The sequence below is a fragment of the Myodes glareolus genome, chromosome 23 (assembly GCF_982192425.1).
Source record: "Myodes glareolus chromosome 23, mMyoGla1.1, whole genome shotgun sequence".
Classification (NCBI taxonomy): Eukaryota; Metazoa; Chordata; class Mammalia; order Rodentia; family Cricetidae; genus Myodes; species Myodes glareolus.
In genome coordinates this window covers 33,973,462-33,990,354 of record NC_142048.1, presented here as the reverse complement: position 1 = coordinate 33,990,354, position 16,893 = coordinate 33,973,462, and the positions used below count along the sequence as shown (strand labels likewise).

The 16,893-nt window shown below is 36.4% G+C and overlaps 1 protein-coding gene across 3 annotated transcripts in view; it reads right to left on the bottom strand.

The window, feature by feature from the left end:
• Positions 1-16,893, bottom strand: part of Msr1 (macrophage scavenger receptor 1) — a 60,846-nt gene that overhangs the window by 13,517 nt on the left and 30,436 nt on the right. For all 3 annotated transcript variants that reach the window (XM_048456602.3, XM_085680206.2, XM_085680207.2), the window contains one exon: positions 16,414-16,467. In XM_048456602.3, the coding sequence (XP_048312559.3) occupies positions 16,414-16,467 (54 nt within the window). The remainder of the gene's footprint in view (positions 1-16,413; positions 16,468-16,893) is intronic.

Sequence of the window (16,893 nt, the reverse complement as noted above, 5' to 3'; positions counted from 1 at the left end):
TGGCAGGTTCCAGTAGGAATACGTCTGCCCAATAACTAAGACTCCTAGAGTAACTCAGGCTGTCATTTAATGTCTGATCACTATCTCCTTTGATCCATTGAAAAATTATCTTCCATGTCTTTGTCTTCTCCTCTTCTTTTCCTATTCCTCTTCCCCTACTCCTCCTCCTTGCTCTTCTCCTCCTTTTCCTTCTCCTCCACCTCCTTGTCCTTTTCCTCCTTCTCCTTTCTTCATCAGTCTTGTGACTCTCCAGTGTTCCAAACAAGCCTTTATAATTTTTGTATCTGGGTCCTCATCTTAAATGTTCTTTGTTTCCCTCACTACCTTCCCTCTCAATTCACCACCCTGTATTCCAGGTGTGCATGGGTTATTTTTCCCCCATGTGATTTATACCTTTGCTATATTTCCAGCAAACAGTAGAATGCAGGTAGTACCCTAGGGCTCATATGACAATCAGCTACCAGAAAGGCCATATGTGTTGATAAATAATGAGATCTTCCTGAATGAAGGACTTCAGAAGATGACGTAATTTAATTGTTAAAAATCTTAGGAAAAGAAACAATAGAAGGATGGACTATTGTTTGTCAAGGTCTCTCGATTAAGCAGTTTGGTGCGTATAGTAAAAGTAAGGTACATCATGAAAAGAAGATTGATTTAATTTACATAGTTTTTAGTCCTGTTAGGGGAGTAACTATCAGTGTTGACTCCTGTGAGCTTGCCATTAGCAGGGTAGGGGGCTGGTGGGAGTCGCTGAACTGCAGCTATAAACATTGTGATAGATGATTATCTTCAGCTCAGAGTGAGGATTTTTTGCTTATCTGCTGACTCTTGGTAGAAAGAAATCTTCTGACCGAATGTTCACTTAGCTACCTTAAAAACAAGGAGATTTGAATCTGCAAGAAAAGGTCACTGTTCCCTCATGGGGAAACTGCAGATGATGACAACCAAAATCAGTGAATTATTGGTTTAATTAATTAATTAACAAGGGGACACTGTTATTGCTGCCTTTGGAAACAGCCAAAATTTGCTCTTATGTATGTTAATGTACTTTATTTGGTTAAGGAGTTAAGGGAAGACTGTGGTTGTAATAATTTTTATATCTCTAAAGTCTGTATAGAGAATAAAAATCATCATTATACAAATATTCCATCTATATTTCTATAAGACACCAAAAGAAATGTAAGTAATAAATGAGATAATATAAAATATAATCAAATGAGAGATCTCTAATTATAATAAAAGTTAATAATTTTAGTGATTTATTTTTATTTATTAAGGAATAAACTCAAAGGATTAGCAAAAAAATATGCTAAATATTCAGAATAGAGAAATGTTTATCATAATTTTACTATAGCATGTCTTAGTCAATGTTCTATTGCTGTGAAGAGTCAACATGACCAAAACCACGCTTATAAAGGAAAACATTTTGTGGGGGCTTGCTCTCAGATTCCGAGGTTTAGTCCATGATTGTTGTGGCAGGGAAGCACGATGACACGCAGGCAGACATGGTGCTGCAGAGGCAGCTGATGGTTCTGTATTTTGGTCAGCAGCAGGAAAGGAGAAAGACTGGTCCTTGAGGCTTTGAAACTCCAAAGCCCACCCCCAGGGACACATTTCTTCCAAGGAGGCCACAACTAATCCCTGTCAAGGAGCATGACTCTCTAATGATCAAGCACTCAAATATGTGAGCCTATGGGGGTCATTCCTATTCAAACCACCACATTATGTATTTTAGAAACATTAAACATAACGGTTAAACTAAACACATAGGAAATAGAGAAAAGAGTGACAACATGCTGATATATATTAGGTGACATATTAAAATTAACGTATGATTACACTTACTTAAATGTTTTTTCTCGATCACAACACAGGAGGTTCCCTATAGCATTATTGCATATCATGACAAAACTTACAAAGATAAAGCTAAAGACCTAGCTGAAAATGAGAGATTATCATCCATTTATGATGTAGAACAAACAAAACAATACAATCTATTGTTTATATGTACAAGTATACAAGTCAAAATAAATTCTATGGTTAAGTTTTACCCTAAGCAGCCCGGAAGGTGGCTACAGTAAGGCCTTGGCAGTGCTCAGATCAAATACGTAGTTAATATGGTAAATATTGACATCTTACCAGTCCAAATGATAGAGCATCTGTGGCCACTTAGCAGCAATTTTTTGTAAATAGTCTTCGTTACATTTGAAATACATTTAACTTAAAGAAGTTAACACATTCACAGCAATGCTGACAGAGCCACAGCAGATCCTAAACATTTATTTAGGATGAATAATGATGAATAAGAAAGGATGAAAGTGCTTCGTGCATAAATCTTTCTTTAAAGTTACAAATGGCCGGGGAGGAACTAGTCATTAGTAACAGTTCTCAACCTACAGTGGTTTGTTTAATGGTTGTTAACAACACAATGCTACAAAAGCAACACATGCTCAACAGGAACTGAACTGGGAGGTTTGACCTCTGAGTTGGCTTTCTCTCTCGTGGCACTGACACGCAATCTTGTGCCCTCTAGAAATGCAGAAGAGCGGATGCAGAAGACAGCACCCAGCCAGCCTTGAGTTCAGAATAAAGGACATACTAAGCCCATAGTGTGTTGTGTTGCTGAATTTAGAGGATTGGGAGCTTAGGTGTATCCTTTGCTTATTGATTTATGATATTTTCAGTTTATGATGAGTATACCCAGAAAAAACATATGTATTGCTATAATCATGCGTGTAATGGGCTTCCTTCCCTCTTTTCCTCTCTCTCTTCATCCCTTCCTTTCCTTTTTAAATTTTTTTCTCTCTCTTCTTTGTTGGCATTAGATTTTAGGGTTAAACTTATTACAGTGGCAGTTGTCATATTTGAATCCTGAATGTGGATATTTAAGTGTGTCTTTACTTGGTTGCACTTTGACCTGAAAGACGTCACAACACGGGAAACTTCTGCAAAGACCTGAGAAATTTTGGTAGTCAATTGCTTTAATGAGATTTTTAATCGATGAAATCCCAGATGTTGTGTTTATTCAGCAATCATAAGACAGATTTTGGATCTTACTTCAGAAGTCAGAAGGGGCAGGAAGAGAGCCAGAGGATGTGTTGAAGAGAACTGTGAGTGGGTTTGCTGTGGGGGTGGACGCTGCACTACAGAGATGGCCAAGACAGCGGGTTCCAGTCTAGCAGAAAACTTCAAGACAATTTAGTGGTGGTTCAAGTTAGCATTCTATGAGATGTGTGCTTCTACTTCTCTTATGTAGGGAACATAGATGCCTAAGCAGAACTTTTACATGTCCTCCAATGAGGAGTGAGCTGTGGACTGATGGTTGGAATGAACTTTGGAGAGAACATGGAACCGAAAGTATTTTTCCAATGGTTGTCATAACAAATGACTGCGGCTGTGTAGCTTAAAGTAGAAAGTCACAGTTTAGGAGCTCATAAGACTAAAATAAAGGAGCGTATGGAAACACCTCTTTTTTCAAGGTTCTGTGGAATCTGTGCTTGCTTCTTCCCAGCCCCTGGTGTCTCTTACCGTATCTTGGTGGTTTTGGATGCACTTACAGTATTTAGATCTTCTTCTCTGGGTGTATTCCTATCTTCATATATGTGCTCACTGAAATAAGGGTCACCTTAATCCAGTGTGAACTAATTTTGATATATATACATATATATATCAAATATATATATATCAAATATATATATAGGAAAATATATATAATTTTCCTAATTCAGGTCACTTTCCGAAATTTTCTGAAATTTTTAGTGGATGTGACTCTATTTTTGAAATTCTATGAAAAGCAGAGATGGCAGAAATTTGAATAAGAAAGAAAAACATTATTTTTACCAAAGTATTGTTGATTAGAGGAGTTTTTAACCTCTAAAGTGATATTGATGCTCAATTCTATTTCCTTTTTATTGTTTTCATTGAGCTATATATTTCCCCACTCTTCCTATTTCTCCCCTGCTCAATTCTATTTGAATATTAAAAATCAAATTGTTGAACATTTGAAGTCTACAAAGTAAGCTGCACAGTAATAGTCTTGTTTGTGCTGGAAATGAATAAGTTCTCAAAATCAATCATGGTTTTTAAATACACACTGTAGTAAACATTACAGTAAATACTGAAAAAGTATTTCTTAAAAATAAATTATAATACACTTAGATACTACTGTAAGAACAATTTTGAGTAGCTTATTTCAATATAGAAAGATTTTTAAAAGCTACTATTCCTATATTTAAATTGCCAATACTAAAAATTTGAATCATGGAGGTTTTAAGATACTTTTGCTAAGAGAGGGGTAAATACTTAAAATGAAAACAGTACTGAGATACTTAAATTCTGGTGAAATATATTTCTGTAGTTGTGTGAGAGCTCATTTGTTAGGATATTTGCCATATTAGAATTATCTGGTATCATTTCTAAGTGAGTCTTCATTTGTAAAGGTATTTAAAGGAGAAATTTAAAAATTCTACACAGTGGAATTTACCTATTTAGGGGCTATTTAGTTTGTTTAACTATTTGCTTATCATTTCAGACCCTGGGACCCCCCAAATCATCAGGTCCAAATTTTAATATTTGAACAAGGCTCATTTAGGGTTTCAAAAGTATGATGCAGGGCACTGTATATGCTGATTTTTAAACTTGTACATTTCAGACATTTTGATGAAATTCTCATATCCTTCTTCATACAGAATAAACATTCAATCATTTGTCTCTTGGGATTGGAGTTATGAATGTTATAACATGTAAAATAAGTTATCCTAATATGTGAGCTACTATAGGAACTGTACAATGAAAGTTAACTATAATTTATTTTGAGAATTACTCTGTAAAGTTGTAGGTTGTAAGGGGTTTTAAATGTAAGGCTTAGGGAGAAAAAACTGTTTTCAATCTGTTCCATTAAAGTTTAATCTGTTTAGTTATTGGAGTTCTGATTTACTACAGTGTTTCCCAACTTATATGAGAGAAAAGTGACTTCCAATAATTACTGAGTGTTTATAACTTCAATTGGATTTGGAGGCAACTGAAAGACAGTATTCACTCATATGGCGTTGTTGCTATATTTTGTTTATATTCACAAATGTTTATATTTCTGCTAACTGTAGTCAAACTGACTTAATGGAACTGGTAGAAGTCAATTGTGTGTGTGTGTGTGTGTGTGTGTGTGTGTGTGTGAGTGTGTGTGTGTGTGTGTGATCTTCATTATATTGGTTTCTAACAAGAGCAATCATAATCCATGGGTCACTGCTGTTCCTAAAAGTATTTAGAGACAGAGTACTTGAAACCTCAAAAAATCAACAGAGAACCCACTCTCCTTACCCAGAATATAGCTGTTTCCATTTGTTTGACCAGTCAAACTTTGACTGTAAAAATACAAATGAATGTAGATTGGCTTGTTTTGTTTAGGTGAGAAAAAGAACAGAAAAATAGACCTAGTGTATGGTGGATCTCAATAAACAGACTCTAACTTAGATGAAAGTATCAAATACCTTAAGAATATCCCAAGTACAGGCTCAGAGGTAGGTGAGTTTCTAGTCCCTACTGTGATACTTATAATATGAAAAAGCAATTCTGATATTTGCATTTTTATTTATTATTACAAATATCTCCCATGGAATTGTACACATTGTTAGAAACCAATATAATGAAGACCACACACACACACACACACACAATTGGCTTCTACCAGTTCCATTAAGTCAGTTTGACTACAGCTAGCAGAAATATAAGCATTTGTGAATATAAACAAAATATAGCAACAATACCACAATATATTGTAAGGATGTTTGAGGGGAAAAAGCTGGTTTAAGGGTCATTATAATGTTGTCTTTGAGTTGAAGACTTTGGGCTGAATGTCAACTAAGCCAGGTTTCAAAGTGCTTAGACCAACCACACCTATAGCAGGTTTTACAGAGGTTTTTAATTTTATTTTTTTAAGGTTCTTAAATACTCATGGGTAAACCACAGTGACAGATTATTTTTGAGGATTGAATGGAGGAGAGAAAGTATTAGAGGTGTATTGAAGAATGCAGTGAGAGATTTTTTTCTAACTTTGATTCCTTTTTCTTTCTTTCTTTCTCTTTCTTTCTTTCTTTCTTTTATTCTTTTATTTACTTTTTTTTTTTTTTTTGGTTTTTCGAGAACAGGGTTTTTCTGCATCTTTGGAGCCTGTCCTGAAACTAGTTCTTGTAGACCAGGTTGGCCTCAAACTCACAGAGATCCAACTGCCTCTGCCTCCTGAGTGCTGGAATTAAAGGCTTGTGCCACCACTGCCCAGCCACAACTTTGCTTCATAAAAGTGTTGATACCTGGCTTAATGCTTAGCAAAAGGCGATGGCGGCAGCAATGCGTTACATAATCAGTGTTTAGTCACTTCACCTTTCCAAAACCACGGGCAGCTTTTATGAAGCGTCTGACCCAGCTCTTGGCACAAAACCCATGAACAGGATCCCCTATGTCAAGTCTGCTGCATACGAGTAACAGAATCCCCAGAGGTTATTCTTATGCTCTCACCAAGCTACGAGTAACTTGTAGACCAGTGGCTCCTCGGATGCAGTGTGATTCCTTGATTATAACTCATTTCCACTGTGAAAGAACTGAGCTGCTAAAATCACCGTCCAATGAGCAATCAGGAAGATTGTTCCTAAATGTTATTGAACCAAACTGTGAGGGCTGTTCAGTGTTCTGTGTCCTTGTATCCTTGAGATTCTGAAAAGGAAATCACGTCTTCCTAATTACTAGGCATTTAGAGCATTGTTAGGAAATGAGTATACCCATCCCTAAATACAGTAGCCAAGTAAGTTCAGCCCCCAAGCAGAGAAGAATCAGAGGATATTTTTTAAGGAAAACAGTAGCAAGTTGTAAAAATAATATGGCTCAGCATGAAGCTATTTGCAACAGAGGTGACAAATATGAAATCTAAGAGCCTTGCAGAGAGACTGAGTCCAGATGATTTAACGTGAGCTCACTCCTGTATTATACTTTGTTTTAATGTCAGCTTGCCACAAATTAGAATTGCCTGAGAAGGAGCCTTACTTGAAGAAGCATCTTGATTGCTTTGATTGACATTAGAAGACTCACACTGGATATGGACAGTACCTTCTGAAACCAGCATGGATAGAAAATGTGGCAGAAGGGAGTTCATCTTACCATTTGCTCTCTTAGCCTCCATCTTGCTGGGATTAGTCTGCCCTGTTGCTGCTTCTTTCACTGATGGCAGAACCATTGTTTCCCAGCTGTTGTCCTGGACTAGGACCTTGGAACTTTCTAGACTTCCAGTGCCAGATTGTGACTAGGAGGCACCCAGTCTTATAGAATGAGCAACTACTGGTTTATCTGTTGATCAACTTATCCCCATGGAAAGACAGCCATTGTGATACTATTCTAAAAGCTAAGACACCCAGCTTCAGAATACCAGGTTCTCAGACCACTGAAGCAATATTTTAAGTGGTACTATTTTAAAACCTACCTCTGTGTATGTGTGTGTGTGTGGGGGGGGGGGTAAGAAGGATATACACATACATATTCATGTGTATATATGGATATATATATATATATATATATATATATATATATATATATAACTAATGGGATATATATATCCCATTAGTTTTTTCCTTTAGAGAAGCCTAATATATTATATATCCTGCTATTTATGAAGTAAAATCCATTTTGTAGAATTCTTATGTGAGCCAATACATTCATTTCTTTAATGAGGAAGTTTATTAGATCTTGTAACTTTTCATTTAAGGTATTCAGGGGACTTTTGGTTTTGTTTGTTTGATGTTTTTCTAAACACTGTTTCTTTGCACAGCTCTGGTTGTCCTGGAACTAGCTCTATAGACCAGGCTGGTCTCGAATTCACAGAGATCCTTCGGCGTCTGTCTTCTTCATTTCAGTTTTTTGTTTGCTTTTTTTAAACAAAGCTTCCCACTATATGCCCTAAGCTTGCCTCAAATTTCCAATTTTCCTACTCCAACCTCCCAAATGCTGAAATGACATGGTGGCGCCAGCATTCTAATCCCTCTTAACTGTTCTCACAATCATATTGGTGGCAATTATTTGAGGAAGAACATACGGAATTGCCAAGGTCATTCTCTTTGACAAGAGCCTTTTAAAAATTGATTAGTGTATATTCAGGTAAAATTTCCTGGATAGTAGTTTTCATTTATGAAGTGGCATAATATTAAATAACATCGCTGAAATTTAAAATTTAAAAATTAATAAAAAGGGAAATACAAGTGAAATTGCTCTTGTATGTTTCAGCATCAATATGACTTAAATTTTACTGATATATTAGGCCTCCCCTAAGGATAAACTGATAGAAACCAACAGAAAGACTCTTTTCCTAGTTTTGTATAAAGGTAGATATAAGCTGACCCATAGACATAATGTCAATACCAATTCACTCTTCTGTTGTTGAAGAGCATGGGTCAAATTTTTATATCTTCTGTTAGGACTACAGTATGTTCTTCCTAAGTTCATATAATGAACTAGTAATTTCCAGTGTGACTGTGTTTAGAGCTATGGCCTTTACAGAGGAATTCATGCCTAAAGACTTGATAAAAGCAGAGTCCTAGTTCAGTATAGTTGGTGCTTTAGCAGGGGAATGTCATATGATCCTTAGAGGTCAGACTGCCTTTGTGGCCAACAGCAAGCCAAGCAGAGAGGTCTCCAGAGAAATCAACCCTGCGGGCACTTCAGTCTTCGACTTCTAATCTCAATAAGACCAGTCAGTTTATTCTGACAGTACAAGAGCAGTATCATGTTTTACGTTTCCCTTTTTCACATATGTTTTATGTTTGAGTATTCATAGGTAAGAGAGCAAATAATAGGGAAACTTGAAAGAGCAAGCTTTTCTTTCATTTTTAGGTGGGAAATAAAGGTATCACATCTGCTATACTGTGATTTGAACACATCAAAAACTTCTTTAAAAGGATTGCTCTTTAGCTGGGCATAGTGTAAAATGCCTTTAATCCTAGCACTCAGGGAGCTGAGACAGAAGGATCTCTATATTGAGGTTAGACTGGACTGTTTAGTGAGTCTTACCTCAAAAGGATATTAAGTGGATTATTATATTTTCTTACTTAAGGGTTTGGGATGTTGGTTAACATCGTCAACCTGAGAGAAACTAGAATCACTGGGGAGACAAACCTTTGGGAATGTCTGAAGGAGAGTTTATAGAGTGCATTCAGTGAGACAGGAAGACCAACCATAACTGTGGGAGACACCTACAGAAGTTTCAGGATTCTCAGAGTGAATAGAAAGAAGGAAAGTAAGCTCAGCACCAGTATACACCTCTCTCTGCTTCCTAACTATGGACAAAGCACTGCCAGCTTTCTCATGTTCCTAACTCCAGAATTTACGTGCCATTACGTTTTATGACACCCTCAAACTGTGAGCCAAAGCAAACCCTTCTTCCTATAAGGTGCTCCTGTCAGAGCGATGAGGAAATTAATTAACAGATAATCCAACTCAGTGGCATAGCATTTACTTTACTGTAAAAAGCCCCAGATATGCTTACAGCTAAAAAATGCCTGATTTTAAAATTTCAAAATATTCATTAAGTATCTATTAGGCTTCTTAGCAAATATTAATAAAATTTATTCAACTGGTTTCTTTCTGTGACTGGAAATCGGTGTTCTCCTGATGAACAAATTGAATTCTTGTGCGTGTTGTTAGTGTGGTTCTGAGAAATGGAGAGAGGATCATTGCGGAAGAAGAGGTCTAAAGAGTGTAAGAGTGAGCAGTGCCAATGACGATGAGGAAGCAATGTCTCCTGGATATAGGAGGACAGCTGCACATAAGTCACAGTGGCTGTGGCAGCATGCACAAGACTGGTTCATGCTCAAGTCAGACCAAATCATGGCATGATAAGGGGGGACTGGGAGAGAAGTCACACCCCAGATAAGGAGCTGGTGATTGATAGCTACTGGAAGACAGAGCGTCAATTTCTCCTGGTAAGTTGATGATACTCCTGTGGTTACATCCAAGAATAGATAGGTGACACTAATTGGTCTTGATATATTTTTTAAGAAACAAAGTTGCGGTTTGTAGAAAAGCACGGTTGGATCTTGGAAGGGTTGGGAGAAGGATGGTAAATATGATCCAAACACATCACATGAAATTATCAAAGAACTAATAAAATATTAAAAATTAAAATTAGAAGACTAAATGTAGTTATGATAGGAGAGAGTTTCGTTTAGATGATAGTTTATAAGAGAACATTTAATTAGTTTGCTGGAGACTAATGAATCATGCTATAAACCATATGGAGCTTTATGAAAATATTGTGCATAGAAAACTGAATATTTGTGTTCTGTTACACTTGTCAGCATTCCAAGGAAGTGAGAATTCAGACTTCCACAAAATATCAATAAGAAACACATCCATTTTACCACACAATTCACAATGGAGGCTTTTAAATTGTCCTGCAACATTCCAGGAATTCACATATTTTACTCTGAAGTGTCTTAATCCGGGGTGCAGATTTAAAGGAGGGATAGAATAAGAGGGACCCAGCTTAAGTCCAAGCTCAGTATTGCAGAGATCCTCCTGCACATGTCCTATGCAGTCAAGCTTGCTTTGGTCTAGGGAATTGAACTTGAGAGCCAGTTTCTAACTGTGGCTCATTTCCAGACAAGACAGGATGAGAAGACCAAATAATAGGCTGTATGTCTCTACTTATAAGGCACTTGAATGGGAACAAATAGATGATCCTGTGTTCCTATGAAGCATAATTCCCCACTGTGGCACAGAAGACAGTATTTCATGACTAGAGATGGGTGCAGGGAGATTCTTGGTTCCTCCAAGGTTATAGAAGGATGTATAGCATCCATGCTAGGCCTCTTTTCTCTTTCTGAACCCATGTCCACACTGGACATACTGGATGAACATCAAATCTGCTGGTACAAATCCTGCAAAGAATTATAGTGACTTTTCCTTTCTAGTTGGATCTGGTGAAGTTCAGGCTGTGAGAGTCTTTGGGGAGACATACTGAACAGGGCAAGCTAACTACTTATCCATTGCTGATTTAAATCTCTGGTTCCATTTACAAGACATATTAAATAGTGTTATTAAGGACCACACATAGTGTGTTAGGGAAATGTTGTATGCTTTTATTAACAACTGGGAGGATCATTAGAAGCTATAGACAAAACGCAGTTGTCGTAAAAGTAGGTAGCATTTGTCTAATTTACGGAGAGCTATTTCTGCTCTGCTATAATGTACCTTGTTTTGCTGGCCCATAAGTAGTGCTCCTGTGAAAAGTACATTCTGGAACTTGAGAAAAAGAAAACACTTTAAGTGCAAGGAGGCATCAAAGCAGCCAATGATACCAGAAAATGTGAACACTGAGTCAGTTACCGAAATAAAGGTACACTATTAGCAGGTAGCTTTCCCCAAGGTGCAAGTAAGTAACTCTCATTAGTGATAATGGAAGTCTTGAGAGCACTTTCAGGAAGACGATGTGTCTGAGTAATAGACTTGAGGGAGAGAATGCAGGCAACGTGTGCAGTAGTTATGTTGGTGGAAACATAAACAAAGATGACTCAATAGTACACCTTTGGAATTTGACCTAGTCTATAGATTTTCAAATTATATGGCTCATTCTGGAAAATGGAACTGCTAATTGCAAATATCCTCTCTCTTCTTCCACCTCCAAACCCTCCATATAAAATATTTGTAGTATTACCATACATAAAAAATTTGACTCTTTTGGAAGCATTTCACAGAGTCATGAATATTTGGAAACTGGTTTGAATTTGCCCTGTTTTCCTTTATTAGCAGTTAACATTAGATTCCAGTTCATTAAACACCGATACTAATAGCACTTACCCCAATGGCTTTCTGAGTATTAGGTATGAAGATGCATCAAAAGTACCCTGTACACAGCAAGCATCCTCTGAATGTTCATTATCATAGTTAGTGATGGGAGAAGGAAGTTTTAACTTAAGTCAACTGAATGTTTTGAGACAGACCAGAAGTTTATTTACGATTGAGTTGAGTTCTCAGTACAGATCATAGCAAATGCATTTTTTCACAACATTGTAGGAATTTCAGAATAAGATTCCAAAGATTAACATTGAATCTCTCCTTTTGATAATGTGCAGAGCTGGCTGACGCAGCACAGATAAGCTTCAGAACTCTTTAAGATGGTGCCTCCCAGTGTTTGCTTATATGGTACCCTTGCTTGACAAAAACACTCTTTCTAGTTAGCAAGGCATTGAAACATGTCATTTGTCACTTTTCATCATATATGATAAAAGTTGGGATAATTGATGCCTTTGAACAGGGCACTTGGAATCTGTTTCTATCTGAAGAGAAAGATAGAGCTGTCTTTGTTAATTTGGGAAGTTCAGGTTAATATTACACACTTCAGCAACCATGCTTAGTTTTGGAAGACAGATGCCTTGAAAACGGAATTCCTACAATTTTCCTCTCAGCACACCTGGGACCAGGGTCATTCTGTATGAAGCCAAAGTTGTCCACAGCAATGCTGTCTGGCACAAGAAAATAGTCACACACACTCCACAGCCCAGCCAATTAAGTTGCATGCCCAAATCCAATTTTTTTCTAGATGTTTGCACAGAATTGCTAGTCTGTTGGTACTGTAGACTACTACAATCACTGGCTAATTCCCTTTTCATTTCCTTTATGATCAGATTTGATCATATCTTGATGGCATGCAGACACAGACAGAACCTACTACCAGTGACAATGCCAATTTTTTGCTACCATTTTCAAAACTTTCTCAGCAAATGTCCTGGACTCAGGTTTCACTCTATGAAGCCCAGACTCTTGCTTTATTAGATTGACATTTTGTTCTGACCTCTGTCAGCAGACACGGCCTCTGGTTTAGCTGCTTCTCTTACTTGTAACTAGTACTCTTCTGCTGTGCTAAGACAAATTTACTGATTTATGATCTGGGCACACTTGCACTGCTGGTCCATCATACATAAAAATACGGTCTTATTCTCTAACATCTCTCTTTTCTCCCAAAACATATATACGACTCCTGGCATTTCTATTTTTCTTTATGTTCTAATATGATTAGAGATTTAATATGTCTGCATTAAACTGGCAAAGGACAGCTGTTACATTCAGAAGGATTGCTATGAATCATTCCTTTGATTTTAAAGGTCTTTATGATTTTACAGAACATTTTCACACATGTTGTTTGGTCCCCACAACAACCCTGTGAGGTAGGAAGGGACATCATTTGGCAGAGCAAAAAATGGAAAAAATGAGATACACATAGGCATACAATTAGAATTGTGCTGCTATCTTAATGCTGTGGACCTTAGGGTTTAGTGTTAAGACATGAAAAAAAAAAAAGAAAACCCTGGCAAATATTCTTTGTTGACTCACAGAGAGGTATCAACATGAAAACTTCATGAGATCTTATGTCTTTATTATTCTTATATTTTTCTTTTCTTTCCTTCTCCTGTGATGCATTTTTCTATAAAATATCTCCATGTCTATTGTAATATTTATTTTCTAGTATATACACTTAAAACATAAAATTCAAGTAAATGTAAAGAGCTTTCTAGAATAAAATCTTTGACTTTTTTTCATGCTCAAATGTTTTTGTTTGGAATGAATAGGCAATTAATGAAGTTAGGTTTGGTTCTCATTTAAACATATTGAAGAAATTATCAAAGTATGTTTTATCTCTTTCTCTACTCTCTCTCATTTGATTTGTATTGGAGAATAAGAGCGTAGCATTGTGAAATAAGCAATAAAAATAACGTTATTTCTAATATAAAAGACACTAAGAGTATCTATCTTCTTTCAGTGTCTATGCCTCCCTATTATTTTCCTAGGGTAGTCTTTTGTGGTTTGTTTGTAACTGGTATATTTATATCTATAAGTTTAGAAAAACATATTTATTAATATTTCTGACTTCACAACATACACGTTGAACTTATGCTAAATGAATGAGTGAAAGAATGGATGGATAGATTTTCTTTTCTTCTATCCCTATTTCTATTTGAGAATGATGTCTTGATATTAAAGAACCCAATGGGATAAATTGAATTCCACAAGATTAGGTGAGTGAGCAGCAGAAGGGCTGAAGGAAGCAAGAACATTCCAGTAGACAGCATATGAGTGCATCTAAGTGAAGGGTGCCAAGGGATGGTGGTTATTATAGCAGAGTACATGATGGTATACATATGGATTTGGGAGCCTTCACAGCACCCAGAGTCATGGGAAGAGGTCTTGAAGAGATCAGGCAATGACATGACACAGGAGCCAAAGTCATTTGAAGGAGCTGCAGAAAGATCCCAGAAGTCAGTTGTTCTGATGGCTTGTCCAGAAGTGAAAGGTCTTTTAAGGAGATGATAGTGGAACATTCTGCTCAACCCACCTGATCTTAAACAGGTCCTGACCCAATGTGATCAGGTACATAGGTAAAAGAGGAAATCAGAATTATTTTATTATATTTCAATAATACATGAATTATTAAAGTATACTTTGAATTAATTCAATATACATTCTAAGATCATGACTAAAATGTGGAGATCTGAGTAATTTCATACAGAATAATCTATAGAATCACTGTTGAGGCATTTGCAAGACCTCTTTGTAAAATGCATATAACCTTCAACTATTGATTATACTTCTAGTAATTCCTATATTTCACAACATTCTCACAAAGTATCGTAGGAAATGGTGAACAGAACATTGATTATTAAAGCCAAACCAAAGCAATAAAAAATTATTGACAATTTAAGAGTAAGGAAATAAATGGCTACATTGTGGTAATTGTGATATCTCTGTAATTTTTTGTAGTATTTTGAAAAATACCTAGTCACTGAGAGAAAAGAGGCCAAAGCACTTGTGGTTCATATTAAACACAGAAACCCAGGACCTTTTATGTTAGATGCGTATGCATATTATTGTTTCTTCTTTTGGAGTGTTGTGGAATTGCTTTACATTCTCTCTGGGGGACATGGAGAAGAATCAAAGGGCTGTTTACAATCAAGTGATGTGGTTTACAATCTATAGATTAAAGGTAGAGAAGTTCTTTATGTGCCACACTCAATTACGGTCAATGTTTCAAGGCTCTGACAAAGTCTCAGGGAAAGGTGATGAGATCAAGACACTTTATATAAACTGTGAGAAAAGAAAGACATAGACAAGGATACACAGAAACTGAAGAACTAGGGGCTGATAAGAGATCAACTGAAACTAGATGGGATGAAAGAGAAAGGAGATAAAGGGCCATTAACAAGCAACCAGCAGAGAAGTGGCCACCTGAAAGGAAACAAGGACAAGGGACTTTATGTTGCCTTAATATGCTAAGAGCAGTGGGGAAAGCACCCAAGTACTGAGGATTCCACCACTCCTATGTGTTGCTCAGCTTTGAAAACATCATAGTCGGATTAGACTGCAATGGTTCATAACAGTTATAACCCCATGTTGCCTAATTGTGCCATCTGTACAACATATTAGGCTAAAGTAACTTTTTGGGTAACAAGGAAATACTGATTCTATATTTTGGGGAAAAAAAAAAAGGATCCCAGCTAAAACCAGCAAGGTTTTGTTAATAAAGACTTTACCATGATCTGTCTAAAACAGACTTCCGAACAAGGAGGGCATGGCTGTGGCTCATACCAGACATGTTCACAACATGCATCTCACATGTAGACTCTCTTTGGAAGACAGGTTGGCACTCTTTGATTTCAATAACCCAAGTGGGGTATCCATTTCTCTTCACAATTATTACGTTAATGTATATTCATCCTATACACATAACAAAATTACTTAGAGCCTAGGAAACTATTACCATCTCAGTAGATACTTAATTTTTAAAATCTGATACTCAGGTCTTTTGCATTTCAATGAAAAGTTTTCATTACAATGGAGCTTCCTGATGTGAAAGATATTCCTTTGAAGGTTGGAAAGTCTTGGATGTATAATGTGACATTTTCAAGGTTTTAGTAAAAACAAAATAAAACAAAAGCCCTAGCTCCCTGGGAATTGCTCTGTTAAGGTCTTCAAGTTGCCCACATGTCTATATATGAGCTTTTCATGGGCTCACGTAGTGTGTAAGTGGACTGTGATTGTTTCTATTCAAAAGCTTAATTTTCTTTCAGAGGGTAAAAATTGACTTGAAAATTGGACAATTTTCTATGAGATTTTTTTTCTTTAGAAAATAGTGCTAATCAAAAAAGAAGAAGAAAAACAGAATACAAATGCATAATGAGTTTGAAAGAGTTGTGTAATCTAATCTATTTGTTTTATTCTAATTAGCATGTTTTATTTGGAAAAAACGGTGGCTGGCTTCTCCAGAAGCTCTGTAGATCAATGCTAAATCTCTCAATTTTTGTTTTAGGCTTACACTACTAATATCAAATTCTAACTTTATTTTAAAAAGAAAGTGACGTAGAAAACAAGAAGTCATGAACTTACTTGATATGCTTGCACTGCCCTTTTCTCCCTTTTGGCCTTTAGGTCCAGGATATCCTTAGGGGGGAAAATAACAAAAGAGAAAAGAATCAGTTCAACAGAAAATGCTGATATCTTACTCTGCTTCTCCACCACCTCTTTCTTTTTCTCTTTATTATTTTTCATTTTGGTGTGCTGGAGATTGTACTCAAGGCCTGTGTATACTAAACCCATGCTATACCACAGAATTTGTTTTAAATGGAAATAGGACACCACAAAATAGGATACCAATTTACAGCAACTTATAGTTAGTCAAATATAATAACCATCCCATGCTGATAATGATGAAGGCCACTTCTGAAACCCCATTATAATTTTAGTATTATAACATTTACAATTATTTACAAGGGTGTGATATATCCCCTTTTCACAAAACAGGCAAAACTGAATTGTAGTATAATTTCGCACGTTCGTTTTCATTTTCCTCTCTATCTGACCTTCCTT